At 37.6% G+C, this 16,814-nt stretch overlaps 1 protein-coding gene across 1 annotated transcript; it reads left to right on the top strand.

The window, feature by feature from the left end:
- On the top strand, positions 1-16,814 carry rb1cc1 (RB1-inducible coiled-coil 1). The gene is made up of 23 exons (XM_031737738.2): positions 1-338; positions 1,488-1,620; positions 1,710-1,836; positions 1,932-2,102; positions 2,279-2,481; positions 2,924-3,338; positions 3,438-3,608; positions 3,691-3,875; positions 4,024-4,210; positions 5,310-5,391; positions 5,489-5,553; positions 5,668-5,771; positions 6,826-6,952; positions 7,192-9,125; positions 9,589-9,775; positions 12,396-12,504; positions 12,700-12,997; positions 14,215-14,263; positions 14,360-14,407; positions 14,816-14,874; positions 15,084-15,211; positions 15,602-15,672; positions 15,912-16,814. The coding sequence occupies exons 2-23, from the start codon at positions 1,550-1,552 to the stop codon at positions 15,987-15,989; spliced, it is 4,869 nt and encodes a 1,622-aa protein (XP_031593598.2). The 5' UTR covers positions 1-338; positions 1,488-1,549; the 3' UTR covers positions 15,990-16,814.

Genomic DNA, 16,814 nt, shown 5'->3' with positions numbered 1-16,814 from the left:
CAACAAAACAACCACAGCTACTAGAGAGGGTGTTAGCGTAGGTAGCCACCTGAGATAAACAACTAGTGGTTTAGTCCGTGTGCTATACCATTACGGCTGGAGTTTGCCAAATTAGAACTTTATTATACTGAAGCATGCTTACTTTGTGCAACTAATTATGACTGTCAGTTATTCTACTCTAGTTTAGTATACCCAACGTTAGCTGAGGGGCTTGCTAAGCTAGCTCTATGTATGCCAATCCAAAACGGGTTAGCTAGCTAGCTAGAGTGCTAGCTTTTTAGCTAGCCAGCTCGCCAAGGCGAAGCCAAGAGCGAGAAGAGGGAGATGAGCAAAGTGAGGTAAGACTAAAGACATCGTTTTCATTTTAAAAATCCAACATGGTATCTCATTCTCATACAATTATAAATCCAAACTAATGATTGTAATTCCTCTGGTTTATGGTTCTAAATTTGTCAAATTCATCGACGTTAGTGTTGACTATCCTGCGCTAGCTCGTTTTAGCTAATAGCCAGTTAGTCAACGGGTTATTATTGACTAGCTAGCCTGCTAGCAGCTGTTGGTGACCACTTCTTCGGTGTTTATGATGACAGACCGGAGGCCCGGAGGTTATTAACAGTGGTTGAGTGTTTTCAGTAGACATAAAAATGGCAAACATGAACCCCGGTACCGGAGTATCCCTAAAGGATTGGAGGCCCCGCAGATATACAAACCATTAACGTTGTTAAAGACAATTAACAGACAAGCAATTCTGAAAGCAGTGTGGCTTTTAAGTTGTTTATTGTTGTAACGGCTAACATAGCGCTAACTATTTCGTTCTATCTTCAACTTTAATTAGCGCAGCCCTTTTTGCATTATTAATTTCAGAATAAACGCAAACCCGTGTGAAGAATCTACTACTTCAGGTAGTTTCAAAAGACAGATTGTGTCTTTGGTTAGAATAATATGTTGGGTCACTATCTGGTTACCAAACAACTAGCCAATAGCCCAGCCTACCGTGTAGTGACTCAGCTACCAGGCTAATTATTCGGTAGGAAACAATGCATGGGCTTTCCTTGGAAAAGTAAAGTGTAGTTCTATTGCCTTTTTGTTGTTGAGTTAATTTAAATGACTGTACTGCATAAGCTCACTCTATAGACTCTTTAAGGTATATTGTTATAACTACTTATAACATGCGGTATAACAGTATAATATCAGTATAATACAAATATGAATCAAGTAGTTTTGTGCTCTGAATGAATGGCACCATTGCTTGTCTTCAGAATAATATAGAATAGCCCTTTGTGTCATTGTACATGGACAACAAAATTATGGGTGCTCCACACCAACTTTGCAGGAATAAAATATTAATGGAAAGACAGCAGGAGTAAATAATAAACAGGAGAAATAAATACAATCAAGAGAAATATATAATTCAATTTAATGATTTCAGGGATGTTTTTATCATCTGTTCTCAATTACATTTTTTGTGTTATTGTGTAATTTTGCAGGGTTGTGGTGAGTGACTAAATGAACAAGACAGGCAAGAGGGAAGAACTCTGGGAGATCAAACATGAAGTTGTATGTGTTCCAGGTCAACAATGGCAGCACACTGACATTTGATACTGACCTTGCTGTCCAAACGTAAGAAGCTGCCATTGTAATATTAATCTGAAACAGTGGTCAGTACACCTTGCTTAGTGTGACCTAAAAAGTGTTTTCCCTTTTCTCAGTGTACAGGAGCTCAAACATGCCATCCAAGCCAAATATAAAATTGCAATTCCACATCAAGTCCTTGTTGTTAATGGAGGAGAATGTATGGCTGCAGAGAGACGGGTCTGCAGCTACAGTGCTGGCACTGTGAGTTTTTCAGTTTGTTAGGTGTTGATTTTATTTCCTTGAATGTATATCAGTTACATATATAATGCTCTACACACTGTTGTTTTTATCTTTAGGAAACCAACCCGATATTCTTGTTCAACAAAGAGATGATCTTATCTGACCGGGATCCAACGATCCCTAAAACCACCTTCTCAATTGAGAGTGAGATTCAGGTCAAGGTGGAGGAGTCTCTTTTGATGCCAGCTGTCTTTCACACTGTTGCCTCTCGAACACAACTTGCTCTGGTAGTTAAAAACATTTTTTTGTTTTAAAACCTTGGCCTGAAAAAAGTTCTTGAATGTGTTTGCCATGAAATGTTTTTCAACTAAATTTCTTTACAAGAAATAATAACTAATCAATCATCTGTAGAATACTCTGAAAATGTTCTAATGTTGACTTAAATATTTGTTAATCCCTCCAGGAAATGTTTGAAGTTGCCAACAAACTTTGCTCTTTCTGTGAACGTTTGGTTCATGATGAACACCTTCAACACCAAGGCTGGGCTGCTATAATGGCTAATCTGGATGACTGCACCCTATCTTATCAGAAGTTGCTTATAAAATTCAACACAGCTTATACAAATTATCAGCATGACCTGGAGGAAATCAAAGTGAAACTTACAAAGTAAGTGTTACTATGTAACTGTGTAGCGTAAGTAAGTGTTGCTTTGCTGATCTTTTTCAATAAGTTTAAACCTAAAATGCAAAATATTGTGTTTTTATTGATAAATAAGCCTACAGCGAATATGCTAGAGGAACCATGTTAAATAATGTAGTTATAATGTTATTTATTAAAAACATAAAATAGTAGTAAAGCAATTGAAAAAGTCTCAATTCACAAGAAGGCTGATTTTGTTCATCTGGACGTAGCGTTTTCAGACGGAGAAATGTTTCGTCACTCATACAAGTGCCTTCTTCAGTCTCAGCTGACTGCAGGTTTCTCCAACCTTATAAACAGTACATTTGCACAGTGACTGAAACTAGAATCAACCTTTTGGGATTTACTTACCTGGATGACTGAGCATGCATCAAGACAAGTCTCAACTCACCTTTTGTTATGATTGCAGGTTAGGGACAGCAGTTTCAGTAATGGCCAAGATACCTCTGCTGGAATGTTTAACACGTCAGAGTTACAGAGAGAGCATGGAGAAGTCCAGCTCAACCCCTGAAAAGGATTCAGATGAGACGGAAGAAGAAAAATCCACTGACTCTGTGCTCTGCACAACTGAAACACAGATGCACTCCAAGTCATCAGCATCCTTCTCCGCTTCAGGGACAGCCACTTGTGAGCCAGCTGAGGACCAGGAATCAAATGAAATGACTGACAGTGGTGGCCTGAGAGCTGCACTATTAGATGATGACACACCAGAGCTCACCAACCCATCCGTCTTCAATGTTACATTATTAGATTGGATCAACGTCCAGGACAGGCCCAATGATGTGGAATCAGTTGTAAGGAAATGTTTTGACTCCATCAATAGGGTAAGTCATTGATCTATTTTTAAAAAGGTCTAGGTAGATTTTTAAATGTGTTGTGTTAAATTGGAATAAGAGGTTTGACTTTGATTTTGTGTCTTTCAGCTTGACCCGCGGATCATTCAGCCTTTCCTAACAGAATGTCATGACACAATTTCCAAGCTAGATAATCAAAACATGAAATCCATCAAAGGGCTTGAAGACAGGTTGTATGCTCTAGACCAAATGCTTGCAAGCTGCAAGAAGTTGGTGAATGAACAGAAAGAACTTGCTCAGGTATGCAAAGAAAAGCCATATTAAATAGTTTTCTCTGCTTTTTGTTGTGTTATGAATTGTACTCACATGTTTTTGCTTCCAGGGATTTTTGGCCAATCAGAAGCGGGCTGAAAACCTGAAGGATACATCTGTTCTGCCTGATTTGTGTATGAGTCACACCAACCAGCTGATGATCATGCTGAACAACCACAGAAAGCTGCTGGAAATTAAAAAGAAGTGCACCACTGCCAAACAAGAGCTAGCAAACAACCTTCAAGTCAGACTTAAGTAAAACCGGAAACCATTTCTTCTTCCATATTTATTGCTGATCCTGACTGTGTTTAATGAATTGTACCTTGCTGTATTTAATATATGTTTAAAAAAATGTGATTATGAGAATTATGTTTTCAAATTCTAATGATTGGAATAATTTTAGATGGTGCTGCTACGTGATGCTTCATGCAGACCAGGATGCAGAGAAGCTTCAGGCTCTATTCAGACTTCTAACTGAGCTAATGGAAAGAGTGAGGGTGGTGGAGGCCCTCAGTACCGTGCCCCAGATGTACTGCTTGGCAGTCGTAGAAGTAGTCAGGAGAAAAATGTTCATGCGCCACTACAGAGAGGTCAGTACCGTTATTAGAAACTAATCATGCATCAGATGTAGCAATTTAAAAAAAAAAAAAAAAAGTCATGTCAATAAGATTTACAGAAATGACAAAGTACAGTATGGAATCATATAATGAAAAATAGTATAAAGTACGTAAAACCACAGATATAGCCTAAAGAAAGGTTTTCTTTTAAGAAGATTCTATGTGGGTTCCATCTGGGTACTTAGACTTCCTAAAAAGTTATCTCTGTTATATTAATTGGTTATTCTAAATTATAAAGATGTGGATGGTGGTCTGTCACTGTGTGTTAGCCCTGCAATGGACTGATGACCCAATCCTGAATTAAATAAGATGAGGGAAATGAATGGATGGATGGTCTTTTGTTTTTTTTTTGTGAGAATTCAGCTCTGTTTCAAGTGTGTAAGAAATAACATTATCAACACAAAGCTGCACCCATTGGGAAGCCTGCGCTAACAGGGGGAATTAAGTTACTGTAATCAGCTATGAAGTGTCCAATTTTCAAACATCTGGCCATTTGTGGTGTGCTGTGTTGGCAGCAGCAGAAAAGAAAATAATGCCTAATTTGTGATATGTTATGACAGCTAAAGGTGTGTGACTTGTGCCCAAGCAATGTACTGTCTATGGTAAAGGTGCAAAAAGGGTGCTTAGCTCTGAGAAGGTTTGACTAATAAGAGAGATTTTTGATGACTGTGATGAAACTTTCCTTCATTTGAGCTTAATTTTTTGGCCTTTATTATTTCTCAGTCACAAGAAAGAATAGAAGTTAACACTTTGTGTTTTGGGAATTGCTTGAAAGATAGCTCCTCTGATTGGTGTAGTTTTTGGCTAAAAATGTAACCGCTCGTTTTGTCAGAAGCTGCATACATATTGGCTTTTTTTGAAGAGTGCCTGCAAGCCTTCCATTGTATTATGTCTAAATACTGAAAGAGAGGAAAAGCCTGGGAGTCGTAGTTTTTTGGGTGTTTTTTTCCTTTCAAATCTAAATAACATTAAAACGATGTTAAGGAATGTAATCTTCTTGTGAAAATGTTTTTGAAACATAATTATTAATTTATTGCATAATCTTAATGTAATTTTTCTTAAATGTTTTCAGTGGGCCAATGCACTTGTCAAGGATGGAAAACAACTGTATGAGGCAGAGAAATTTAAACGGGAATCCTTTGGGAAACTCTTTCGTAAGTGTTTTTAAGAAACTCTGATTAAATAACACACCAATTCCACGTAAGAAAAGAATTTTGACCCAGTTACTATTTCTTTTTTTAAATTATTTAGGAAAGTCTTTTCTCCGAAATCGGTTGTTTAGAGGACTTGATTCATGGCCTCCAACATCATTTTGTGTAAGTTTGTATCGTGTTTGATTGAATTATCATGTGTATCACTTTTTCTTTGTTAGCACTATTGTTTCACACTGTTTGACAGTCTATTTTTTCATGGTTCTTTATTGGCTATAGACACGAAGGCCAAGAAGGTTTGATGATGAACTTCCAGACATCTCACTTGAGGACCTGCAGTACTTGAAATCTTGTTGTCCTGTTGAGGTGCAGCCTTTCCTCATGTAAGTCACTGTCCTGAATCATTAGAGTGGTTTTAAATATCATTAAATGTGGTTTTTTGAGAAAAAATGGAAAAACTATTGGTTAACCACCAATAGTTAACATAACTGAATTTATGGTTTGTTATCAAAGTAAGCTGTTTGGTTTCCAACCAGTTCCCTGGCACTGTACTTTTGGTTTATTTAAATAAATAACGCAATAAACATATACAAAGCTTTAGATATTTAAGAAATTGAATAATGAATAAATCATGGGTCATGTTGTTGTTGGTCTTACTTGGGGACCAAGTATGTCATAGTTGGAGTTGTTTATAGTTCTTTATGATGGAGATTATGTGAATAATCTGAATATAGTCTGAATGTGGTCTTACAACATTTTATGCAGATTGCACTTTGAAATGCAGGCTGTCTAACGCTGTAGAGCAAAATATTTCAGTTTAAATTAGATGTTAAAAGGTTAAATTAAAAAGTCAGACTTGTATAATTAAGTGCTAATAACCAGAATCATTATAACTTGGTAAGTCTATAAAGTAATGGTCCGATATAATCATGTATAAGTAAACTATCTAAAGTATTGTTTGAGCTTTATTTTTATTTTCAGTTGCCATCAGTTGCCGCATATGATACATAGTTTAATGTATCACATAGTTCACAGTTTTAATTCTACTGAATTAAGGCTTTGCTCTTTATTTACTCATTACTGTGGTGATCATGGTCTCAGAACTCTGTTAATTATGCCTTTTCTTTTTCATTCGCCATGTACGCTCTTAACTAAAAGGGAACATACTTGGAGTTGATCAGCCTAACTCTTAACAACTGTTTAATCCTTGATTAAGTTAATCAATTCAAGAAATAAGATTCAGCCTTAGACTCAGTTTGCTTTCTTGAACAGATTCTTGGGGTGAAATGTGGCCTAAAATTATTCTGTTATCTCTTAATTGCATCAAATTCAAAACCTTCTAAGCAGTCTTTTTAAACTGGAGAAATTCACAACATAGTTTTTACCAATATGTCCTTGTTTGTTTAGTTTAAAAAAAAAAAAAAACTTTTTCTGCAGGCTTCCCACAGTGTGCAACTTTGAGCCCTTAAATCACCACATAGAGACACTTCACCAGCTGGTCCAAGCTGCGCAGAGCGTGGATGAGATGTCACAGACGATTACTGACCTGCTAAGTGAACAAAGGGTAATGATTTACCTTGGTTATATACACATATATGTATTTGCTGTTCTAGTCTGAAATGAACACATAACTTAGAACAGCTATCAAAAAGCAAACAATACTGAGGTGTAACTTTAGGTCAAGCATTTCTAATTTTTTCCTTTCTTCTTTTGTAATACTGTATAATTTCTCTTTTCGTATTAAGATTAAACTCCAAATTGAAGAATATATTTATTTATTCTTGGGTGTTCTTTTTTCCCTAGGCATCTTGTAGTCAGAGTGCCCACAGATCAACTACATTGTCTTCTCAGTCTGAAATGCCTGCTACCACAACACCGGTGTCGCCCAAAACTCCTTCCTCTCTCAGCCTTCAGGGCCCCAGCTGCCAACCCCTTCATGTTCCTGTCCCAGCTCCTCTAGAGGACTTATCGCCAGACAGCATTGATGCACAAACATTTGACTTTGAAACCATTGGCCATCCAAACATGGATCCAGTCCTACAGCAGGGATCCCTTGATTTAGATTCTCTGGCAGAAAGCCCTGAATCAGACTTCATGTCTGCTGTCAACGAGTTTGTGATTGAAGAGAACTTGACCTCTCCGAACCCTATCAGTGATCCTACTAGCCCTGAAATGATGGTGGAATCTTTGTATTCATCAGTCATTAATGCTATTGATAACAAGCGAATGCAAGATACCACAATACTAGAGAGAGAGAACTCAAAGATCGCTGTTCTTCAGCAAGTTATTGAGAGGTATCGAAGTGCTGCAGAGGAGTCCCATTCCAGCTTAAGAAATGTAAAGGATGACCTGTGTCATTTACGAGGTCTAGTATTAAAAGAACAACATGACTTTGGCTTTGTTCTGCGTAGTATGAGCACAGAGGTGCACAATATTGTGGACAGCATCTGCCAGACCCATGAACAAGCGTTGAAGGAGCAGCATCAAAGTGAGCTTCTGGCCATACGGCAGGACTTTGAGAAGGAGGTAAAGACACTAAGTGAGGAAAACCAAGTAAACCAGAATATTGTTAGAGATGTTCAGCGTGCAATGCTGGAGCTTGAAGGGCTTATGGAGCGCAAGGAGAAGGAACTGACTCAGCTTGAGAATGAGAGAGAGCGATGGATTCAAACGGATGGTATTCAGACTGATAAGCTCACCAACCTGGAACAGATTGTCAGTGATCAAGCTGAAGAAAATAAGAAGCTTGCAGCCTCGAGAGACTCTTTGTCCACTCAGCTTGAGAATCTGCACTTTGAGATTGAACGCAGTCAGCAGAAGATCCGACAGGAGCTGGAAGTTGTTGCACAGAACAATTTAAAAGAGTTGGAGGACAGAATGAAGCATGAACACAAGGCAGAAATGGAGACCCTGACCAAGGATAACCAAGAGGCTCTGGAAAATCTTGCTGTTGAAAATAGTGCTAAGTTAAGCAAGGCAGCTGATCACCATGCCACTGCTATAAAAGAGAAGGACAGTCAGGTCAAGGACTTGGAGGCTCGGATAGCTGAGCTTGCAGAACTCCGCTGCAAGTTAGAGGTGGAGTTAGCCCTCAAAGAATCAGAGACAGAAGACTTAAAGCGTTTGTTTGAGGAGTCCAGGATACAGCAGGAAGAGGCTGTCAAATCCCAAATAGAGGCTAAGACCAAAGTTCTTGGTGAAGAACTGGCAGTTGTCAAAAAAGAGCTTCAGCTAAAGAATGAAGAGTATGAAGTGGACCTAGCAGAGCTTAGGACTCTCATGAGGATTGAGAAGGACCACTGCATCTCAGAGCTTGTTGACAGACACGAAGAGGAGACTATTTTGTTGAGGAACAAGCTCTCTTCCCTGCAGCAGCAAGCCCAGGAGGCTGGGAGGAACCACGCTGAGCAGCATCGGAAACTTAAAGAGGAATTAGATCAGCAACTGGCTGCTGTCTGTGAAGAAAAAGAAAAGCAACTGAATAGTTTCCAAGAACGGGAGCAGGAGTTGAGGACTGTTATCAGCAGTTTGCAGCAAGAAAATGACCTGCTTTCGCAAAAAGTAGAGCAGGACAGACTTGCATTTGAGAAACATTTAGAGAAAGAAAAGGCCACTGAGGCTGCAGCACCAGATGCCTTTAAAGAGTTAGAGCATGAGAAAGAGGAGATGGAGAAGAGACTCTTAGGCAAGATTAGACAACTTGAAAATGAGCTTCATGAGGTCCGGTCCTCAAAAAGGTAAATGTTTAATCCAAAACAAGTATGGTCTTTATGTTTCTTCACATTATTTTCACAGTTACAGGTTCATCACTTGGCTGATTAATGTTTTTGTTAGAGGTATTATGATTTTCCATTTTCTGTAAGTTTTTTTTTAGTTTTAAATTTGGGTTTTCAGTTTAGTTTCCACAGTTTCCTGTGCTCAGGTTAGTTTAACATTCCTTTTAGTATTAATTTTATCATTATCATTACTATTATTATTATTATTGTTATTATTATTATTATTATCATCATTATCATGTGGGTCATTTTTTCAGAATTTAAGATGTAATAAGTTTGGAAAAGTACAGTAATAAAGTATAATATTGAGGCCAGACATCGTAGCCTCTGGATTTCTATTATCTATATTTATTTCAGTTAAAGTGTTTTTCATGGTTAGTTTTAAGTAGTTTAAGTTGATAACATTGTTTGCTGTGCCTTTCAGTGATGAAGGGTTGTCCCTGCATGCTGATGGACGTGCAGATGCCGGAGCACCTCTGTCTCTAGACTCAGCACTACAAGAGCGTCTGCAACAGGAAAGGGCCTCTCTGCAGGCACAGATGGAGCTCATGGAGAAAAAGAAGAATGAGGAGATACAGAACATGAAAACATCACTTATTGCAGAGCAGCAGGTTTGAATTTGCTCTCGTTAAGCTTATTTTAGGGTTCTGCTTTTGTTGATATTTGCCTACACGGGGGGGGGAGTGCGACCTATGCTAACATAGTTGTGTGCAGTCTTCCCAAAACCCAACCGCATGTGACTGAACGTGGATGATGCTGTGCATAGGTTGAATGCCTGCTGGTTGAAAAGGAGGCTGGAACAGGAAAGAGAGCAACAGCGGAGTTCATAATGAACGGGGGAACTGTGGGGAAAAAAACCCATCAAAGATCATCATGGTCAGACAGTCACTGCAGTGGACACAGTAGAATTTATGTAACACAATTCAGCTCTCTTGTATTTTCTAAATTTGCATCTCTCTATGCGGTCTTTAAGTCAGACGTTATTAGGTGTTTCTGGGTCCAAACTCCGCTTCAGTGGTGAAAGTCAAACAAACACTGTGACATCACTAAGAGATGAAAAACTATCTAAATTATTTAATCTGTAATAAAATAATTGGGTTGGCTGCTCTACCAGGTGTAACAATTAAGTTTAACATCCAGGCACCCATGAAAACAGAATTTCTGAAATTTAACGGAGTTAGAAGTTAGCAGGGAGTTAGCTCGCTAGTTTCCATCTAAATATAATAAACCATGGACTGACTGAAAAATTTCTGAAACAAATTAAGATGTACAGCTCTGCTATCACTTCTGACATAAATGAAAACAGAAAACTAAACAGCAGTGAAGTTTGTAGTGTTACTGAAGTTGAACTAGCTTGTATACAATGATGTGCTATGTGAACGCTAGCAACACAGCTATGTTAGCATAATATAAACACAGTGAAGCTGGAGGATGAATGCTAACTTTTTTCCACTCAATAAAAATTAACACAGTGGTAATCAATCCACAATATGAGGTTAGTCAATAATATACTGCTGCATAGGCTGGGCAGTAGTTACATCGTAAGGTTTTAAAAACTAAGCTTTAAAATGAATAGTGGTAATAAAACCTGAGAGAGAGGCCGACAGTGATCACTGCCCTTTTTTTAGGGGCTTGTCCAGATTAAATAGAACAACATACAAAGAATTAAAACATGTTAAAAACACAGCAGCCTTAATAAACGCAGAGTAGTTTGGATCTGGAAGCAGGGTTCACACGTCATCATTTAAAGACCAGATAGTTGGCTGAAGACCAACAAGAGCATTACCAAGAGTAGCCCACAGACCGCTTGTTTGTGAAACTGCCCCCAGGTGACAGCAAACAGCTATAACATGTAGAAAACGATCTGCAAAACTGTTCATAGTCTGTGTATGTCGATGAATGGGAATAGTAGTAGTAGCACTAGCATGTTTCCTTGGCCATAGGAGACTGAATGCAATTAGCAGTGGTCATCTTCATTTAGTCAGTCATAAAGTGTGTTGTAAATGGAAAAAGTTGTTTATGAAAGGGATAAGACCTAAACTAACTCAGCTTAGACTGAAAGCAGCATACACACAGGAAGAAACCTGCGGCAATTTGATTACCAGAGACTTGTAGCACTCACAGGCTAAATAACCTTTAGCTGTGCAAAGAGGGGTGGATACCTATTTAAACTACTGTCAGTTTTGAGGAGAGCAATTATTGCTGCAAACAGTGGGAGCAAAGAGATACCATTGACTAACATGACAGTGCGGGGGATGTATAAGAGGGTTACCAGTGAACCTTAGCCTAAAATGTCCACTATAGTGGCCAGCTGTCAGCTACAAGCGATGCACAGTGACCCAATTTCTTTATATATGCACAACGCTTCTTGTTTGGCAGCAGAGATTTTAGCATGGCAGGCTGCCATGGAGAAATATTACCAGTAGAAAAAGTGCTTGTCAGTATAGCGTTATGGTAGTGTGAAATATTTTAAATATAGTTCATCCTCCCTATAGACAACAGCCTTCAACATGCCTTCAAAAGTTTCACTGTTGACCTTCCAACTCTCGAGTACTGAGTATTCAGTACTTAAGGGTCAGATCTCATCCATTTCTTAAAACCTACCTTTAGTTTTCTGTGTCTTTTTTTCCCCACCTTCCTAAGTAAAAGTAGGGATGACTAATAAATTGGCAACTGGATGAATGACACTGTTTACATATTACAGGTCATGAAATATTTTTCAGGATCACCCAGGGAACCAGAGGTCTGGATTTTCCTCTAGGGACCAACTTGCTACAATGCTATGGATGATGAGCAGATCGCTTCATATGTGGACAGACATTTATTTTACTGTGCTATAGATTTTGTATTATTTCATTAACTGTTTCCGAAAAAAAATTTGAGGACACCTCACCTCACTTTGCTACACCTCCCTTTGTAGTTGAACCTGAAAAGACTTGCAACAAACAGAATTGTTAGGAGCACATACAATTTAATTTCTTTTGTTATTTATTGTCTGGTGTAATACATGGATGTACGATACAAAAATATCAAAATACTAGGAGTAAAAGCTAACAAAACAACTGTAACTCCCATGGCTGCATGCTGATCTGTGTCCTCAGAAATTGGCAATTAAAAATGAAATAATTTGTGCTTTGATATAAATGCTCTGTTCTCACTAAAATGGTTGTTAAGCTTGATAAAATTTTTAAAATGATAATAATAATAATTATTATTAATTTTTTTGTCCAGACAAATTTCAACACAGTTCTAACACGAGAGAAGATGAAAAAGGAGCAGATCATCAGTGATCTCACGGAGAAGTTACATAAAGTTACCCAGCAGCAGGAGAAAGATAAAGGTGAGTGTGTACTGTCTACATTGAACACTTTTTTTCTTACAGTTTTGGAAATGAGACATGATGGTAGCACCTCATGAATATTCATTACTTGTCCTGTTCGCTTGTTCTCACTGCCATAATATTCATTTTTAGGTTTGGTCAAAAATAATGTTATTTTGTGTTTCTCAGTGGTTTTTATTTATACTTTTATTCCAGCTCTGATAGAGAAACTGTCTGAGGATCGGGCTAGTGTGATGCAGGAAAAGAAACATTTGGAAGAGGAGCTCAACCGTTTGCGCAGCACTGCACTGGTCTCCTCTGCCTTCTTCAACCCTAACCCCTCAGCTCAAGATGCCTCAGAAGCCGGGGCGGCAGCAGCAGCTAGAGCTCTGCCCGTTGCTGGGGCTTGTTCTTCTGAGCCCTTCGCTGAAACTGACAGATTGGCCTCTGTGGCAGCCATTCGAGATGACGAACATGTTGATTCAGCAGTGGAAGCCAGCATGGTGACCGTCCAGTAAGCATCTACTCTAAAATAAACATTGTATTTAGAGTCTGAATTATGTCCATGTGATTATGTGCCCGACACTATTACTGTTCATGGGGAAAGAAAAATCAGAGCAGCACACATGGTGTTTAGACGGGTATCCTAACCGGTTATCCTATCCTAACCTCACCTGGTTAACACCTATGTGGGCTGCATTTGGACTGTCAGTGTGTTTATCCTTACTCCACACTTTATATTTCAAACAACATTTGCCAAATATGTAAGAAACCTGCTCACCTATGCATGATCTTGTAGCCACAGTTCATAGAGTGGTCAGTGTATAAGGAATGCACACAATTTTGGTTATTCTATACATAATAGTTTTTGTGGAATCTGTGATGCACAATGTAATGTAAGTCCAAAAGTTTGGATAAACCATCACTGGTTAAAATTTTAACAGTATGTCCCCTTCAAGGTCATCGCCTGGTGTAGTGATGCATAGCTCGCAGCTCCTGCTTCACTGAGATTGCTCCCTGGATGGCCGTTCTGACCACTTTTATGTGTGCATTTTTTATTTCATCATTGAGCTCACATTTACTTTCAAAGCAGACAGTAACTTCTGCATCAAACTGGCCAAACCTCACAAGGCTCATTACTGTTGATGAGAGCCGGGACTCAAACGACAGTCAGTGCAGATGAATCTGCACTATCTAAACTCAAAAAAGTCCATAAAGTCAGGGGAATGACAGTATTCACAAGAATGTACACAGTAAAATCATCCCATATTGTCAGGTCTAGGTGGTCAGAGCAGCTCCTACAATGAACAGTCCCTACAGGTGCAGGAGGGCAGCGAACAATGTAGAGCTTCACAAGAGGACAAATCCATCAATCCATCAAACAAATCCATAGTGAAACCTAAAAAGGTTTCCCTCATAGACAGTGAGTTTTGTTTAGATGCCATCAAATTGATTGCGAGCCAGAGAAACAGACTTTTGTGTTGTGTTTCGAGAGCCAACTGTATAAACTAGCCAAAAATGGACGAACAGAAGAGACATTTGACAGTCCAAGGAAGGCAGGCTAGGAACCGAGTGTGTAAGTTTAAAAAAAAAAAAAATTTTTTCTTAATATTCTTAATATTAAGAAGTGCCAAGTTGTCACAAGTCAAAAAATGTTATGATTTATTTAACACTGTTAGTTTTACCTGTCGTATACTGCGTCTTGTTAATTTTTGTTGGGTTTTTTTGTAGTGATACTACGATGTCAGAGGAGAAACAGCGGATAATCTTACTTGAGAGGGTAAATAGACATGCTGCATCTTTATCATTGCATCTGATTGGATAAAAGTTTGCTTGTGTAGGCATGTCTGACTAATTCATTTAATATATGTTGCAGACTTTGCACATGAAGGAAGAAGAAAACAAGCGTCTCAGTCAAAGACTGGTCAGTTTATGATTTTCATTATAGGCTATGAAACAATTTCTCCACCAGGTGGCACTAGCATCAAAGAGTAAAATCCTGACCCAGGAGGCCAACGAGCTCAGTGAATAAAAATGAGTCTTTAGGAAGAGGATCATTGAAATGTACAAGGGGATGAATGTGTATACTAATACAAATGTCAAAAATGTACTGTTCTGGTGTGAAAATATTTAGTCAGTACTGATATTGCATAACTCGAAGAATGGTATAGTTTAGATTATGATATAATTTTTTCAGGTGGTAAAAGTATAAGAGTTCAAAGCCTATGTCACAGACAAATGATTTAATAATCCCCAGTCGAAGTCAGTTCTTGTTAATATTATTAATTCTGCTTTGATAACATGAATAATGTTGCCCTTCTCTTCTGTGTAGATGTCTCAGAGCATGTCGTCTGTGTCATCACGGCATTCAGACAAAATCGCCATCAGAGAGTAAGTGAATTTTAAAAAACAAAGACACACAGATCCTTAACATGTCCTTGCTGATGTGTGTGTGTGTGTGTGTGTGTGTTTTCTGTCATTATTATGTACAGTATAATTATACACGTATGATAACTGTTAATGTATTTTCTTTTGTGTTTTCATTTTGCAATTCGGTTTCATCATCATTTGGTCTCTTTATTTGTCTTTTTATGTTTCAGTTTCCAGGTAGGCGATTTGGTTCTGATCATCTTGGATGAAAGGCATGACAACTACGTGCTCTTCACAGTTGGTCCCACCCTCTACTTCCTCCATTCTGAGTCTCTTACTGCACTGGACCTCAAACCAGGTCAGCTTCATCAAACCCTTTTGAGTTTAGCGTTGTTTCATATGAATTTATTTTACACATTTCTTTTTTTACTAATAAATTAAAAAGGCACGACTGATTGTTGTCTGTTAATAAATATATATATATGTGTGTGTTATATATATATATATATATATATATATATATATATATATATATATATATATATATATATATATATATACACACACACACACATATAGTAATCAGACATGAGAGCTTTGTGTGCTGTGTGTACATGGGTACTAAAATAAAATCTAGTTTAATCTTTGTTCTTGCTACTGATGCTTTGTGGGCTTTATTTTACACACAGAAGAATTGGTGAACATTTTCTTAAGTTTATTTAACGATGCAATTTGTTTTCTTGTTTAGCATCAGGGACCTCAAGACGGCCGTGGGTGCTTGGAAAGGTGATGGAGAAGGAGTATTGCCAGGCAAAAAAGGTACTTAAGTACTAAAAATACTTTCAGTTTACATATTCGATTAATATTTAACCCTGTTTTACTTACAGTTTCAACTGTAGGCCTATAAGTGTCTTTTTTTTTTCATTAATTTTTAAAAAAATCAGAGTTGGATTTTTTTAAAGTCATGTCAGTAATGTTCTTGCAATTAAGTACAAAGTTTGAACCTTCCTTGTTTCTTGTAATGATCTCTCTCTCCTTCTCTTCCTCTCCTTTTTCAGGCCCAGAACAGATTCAAGGTTCCTTTAGGAACCAAGTTCTACAGAGTGAAAGCTGTTCCATGGAATAGAAAAGTATAATAGCCAAGTAATGAGCTAAAATGTATATTTATATAGTTTAATTTTTGAACAGAAACATCACATCATAACTCATAACTTGAAAATCGAAAGACCTTAAAAATGGAAAGAATTAAGATCGCCATCATATTGTTTTGCATTTTATTTTAAAATCCCACCTGCTATCACTTTTTTTTTTTTTTCTTTTAAACCCAGATTTGTTATTGTGGACCAAATGCTATTAACCTTATTAGGGCAATGCCCTATACACTGTGGCATAATGCCATCTGACCTGTGTAAAATTAAACGAAATTTGGATGTTCAATATTAGTTCTCATTATCAGCATTTGTCCTTTTGTGGAAAATACTGTCATTATCAGCATAATTAACTGAAAAATATACATTTATTATAAATGTTTATGGAGGAATGTTCATGGCATGCATATTGATATATTTTCTTTGATTTACTTATCCAGATAAATGTTGTAGTTGGAAATGTAGTTAATGCTGTTTGTTACTCACAAAACAGTATGGCCCTGTGTCAATACTGAAATGTACATTATGACTGACTAATGGAAACAGTCGTCTTTGCAATCCTTGAAATGCACTTTCAAAACAATGCTTTTGTTGATTTGAAAAGGGAAGTTAATTGAGCTGTCAGAACTAAGTAAATATATCAGCACAAACTTCTCACTATCATAGAATATTGATATGTAGAAAGGAATACTTTGTGACTGTGTTTCATTATCGGGAGACATTGTATATTACTCATCAAATCACATGTAACAATAAATTACTGTATTGTAAAAGCTAGAGTTTTGAAACAATAAAGGACTGATCCCAAATGGA

The sequence above is a fragment of the Oreochromis aureus genome, linkage group 18 (genome assembly GCF_013358895.1).
Source record: "Oreochromis aureus strain Israel breed Guangdong linkage group 18, ZZ_aureus, whole genome shotgun sequence".
NCBI classification, from domain to species: Eukaryota; Metazoa; Chordata; class Actinopteri; order Cichliformes; family Cichlidae; genus Oreochromis; species Oreochromis aureus.
The sequence above is the reverse complement of the archived record's forward strand: the minus strand, read 5'-3'. Positions and strand labels throughout refer to the sequence as shown.

What these genes read in the sequence shown, in the direction of transcription:
- rb1cc1 (XM_031737738.2), top strand. Translation starts at nt 1,550, where the DNA reads ATGAAGTTGTATGTGTTCCAGGTCAACAATGGCAGCACACTGACATTT. An exon ending in TCATGCGCCACTACAGAGAG is followed by an intron (nt 4,211 to 5,309) that starts GTCAGTACCGTT and finishes AAATGTTTTCAG; the next exon opens with TGGGCCAATGCACTTGTCAA. An exon ending in AGCGTCTCAGTCAAAGACTG is followed by an intron (nt 14,408 to 14,815) that starts GTCAGTTTATGA and finishes TCTTCTGTGTAG; the next exon opens with ATGTCTCAGAGCATGTCGTC.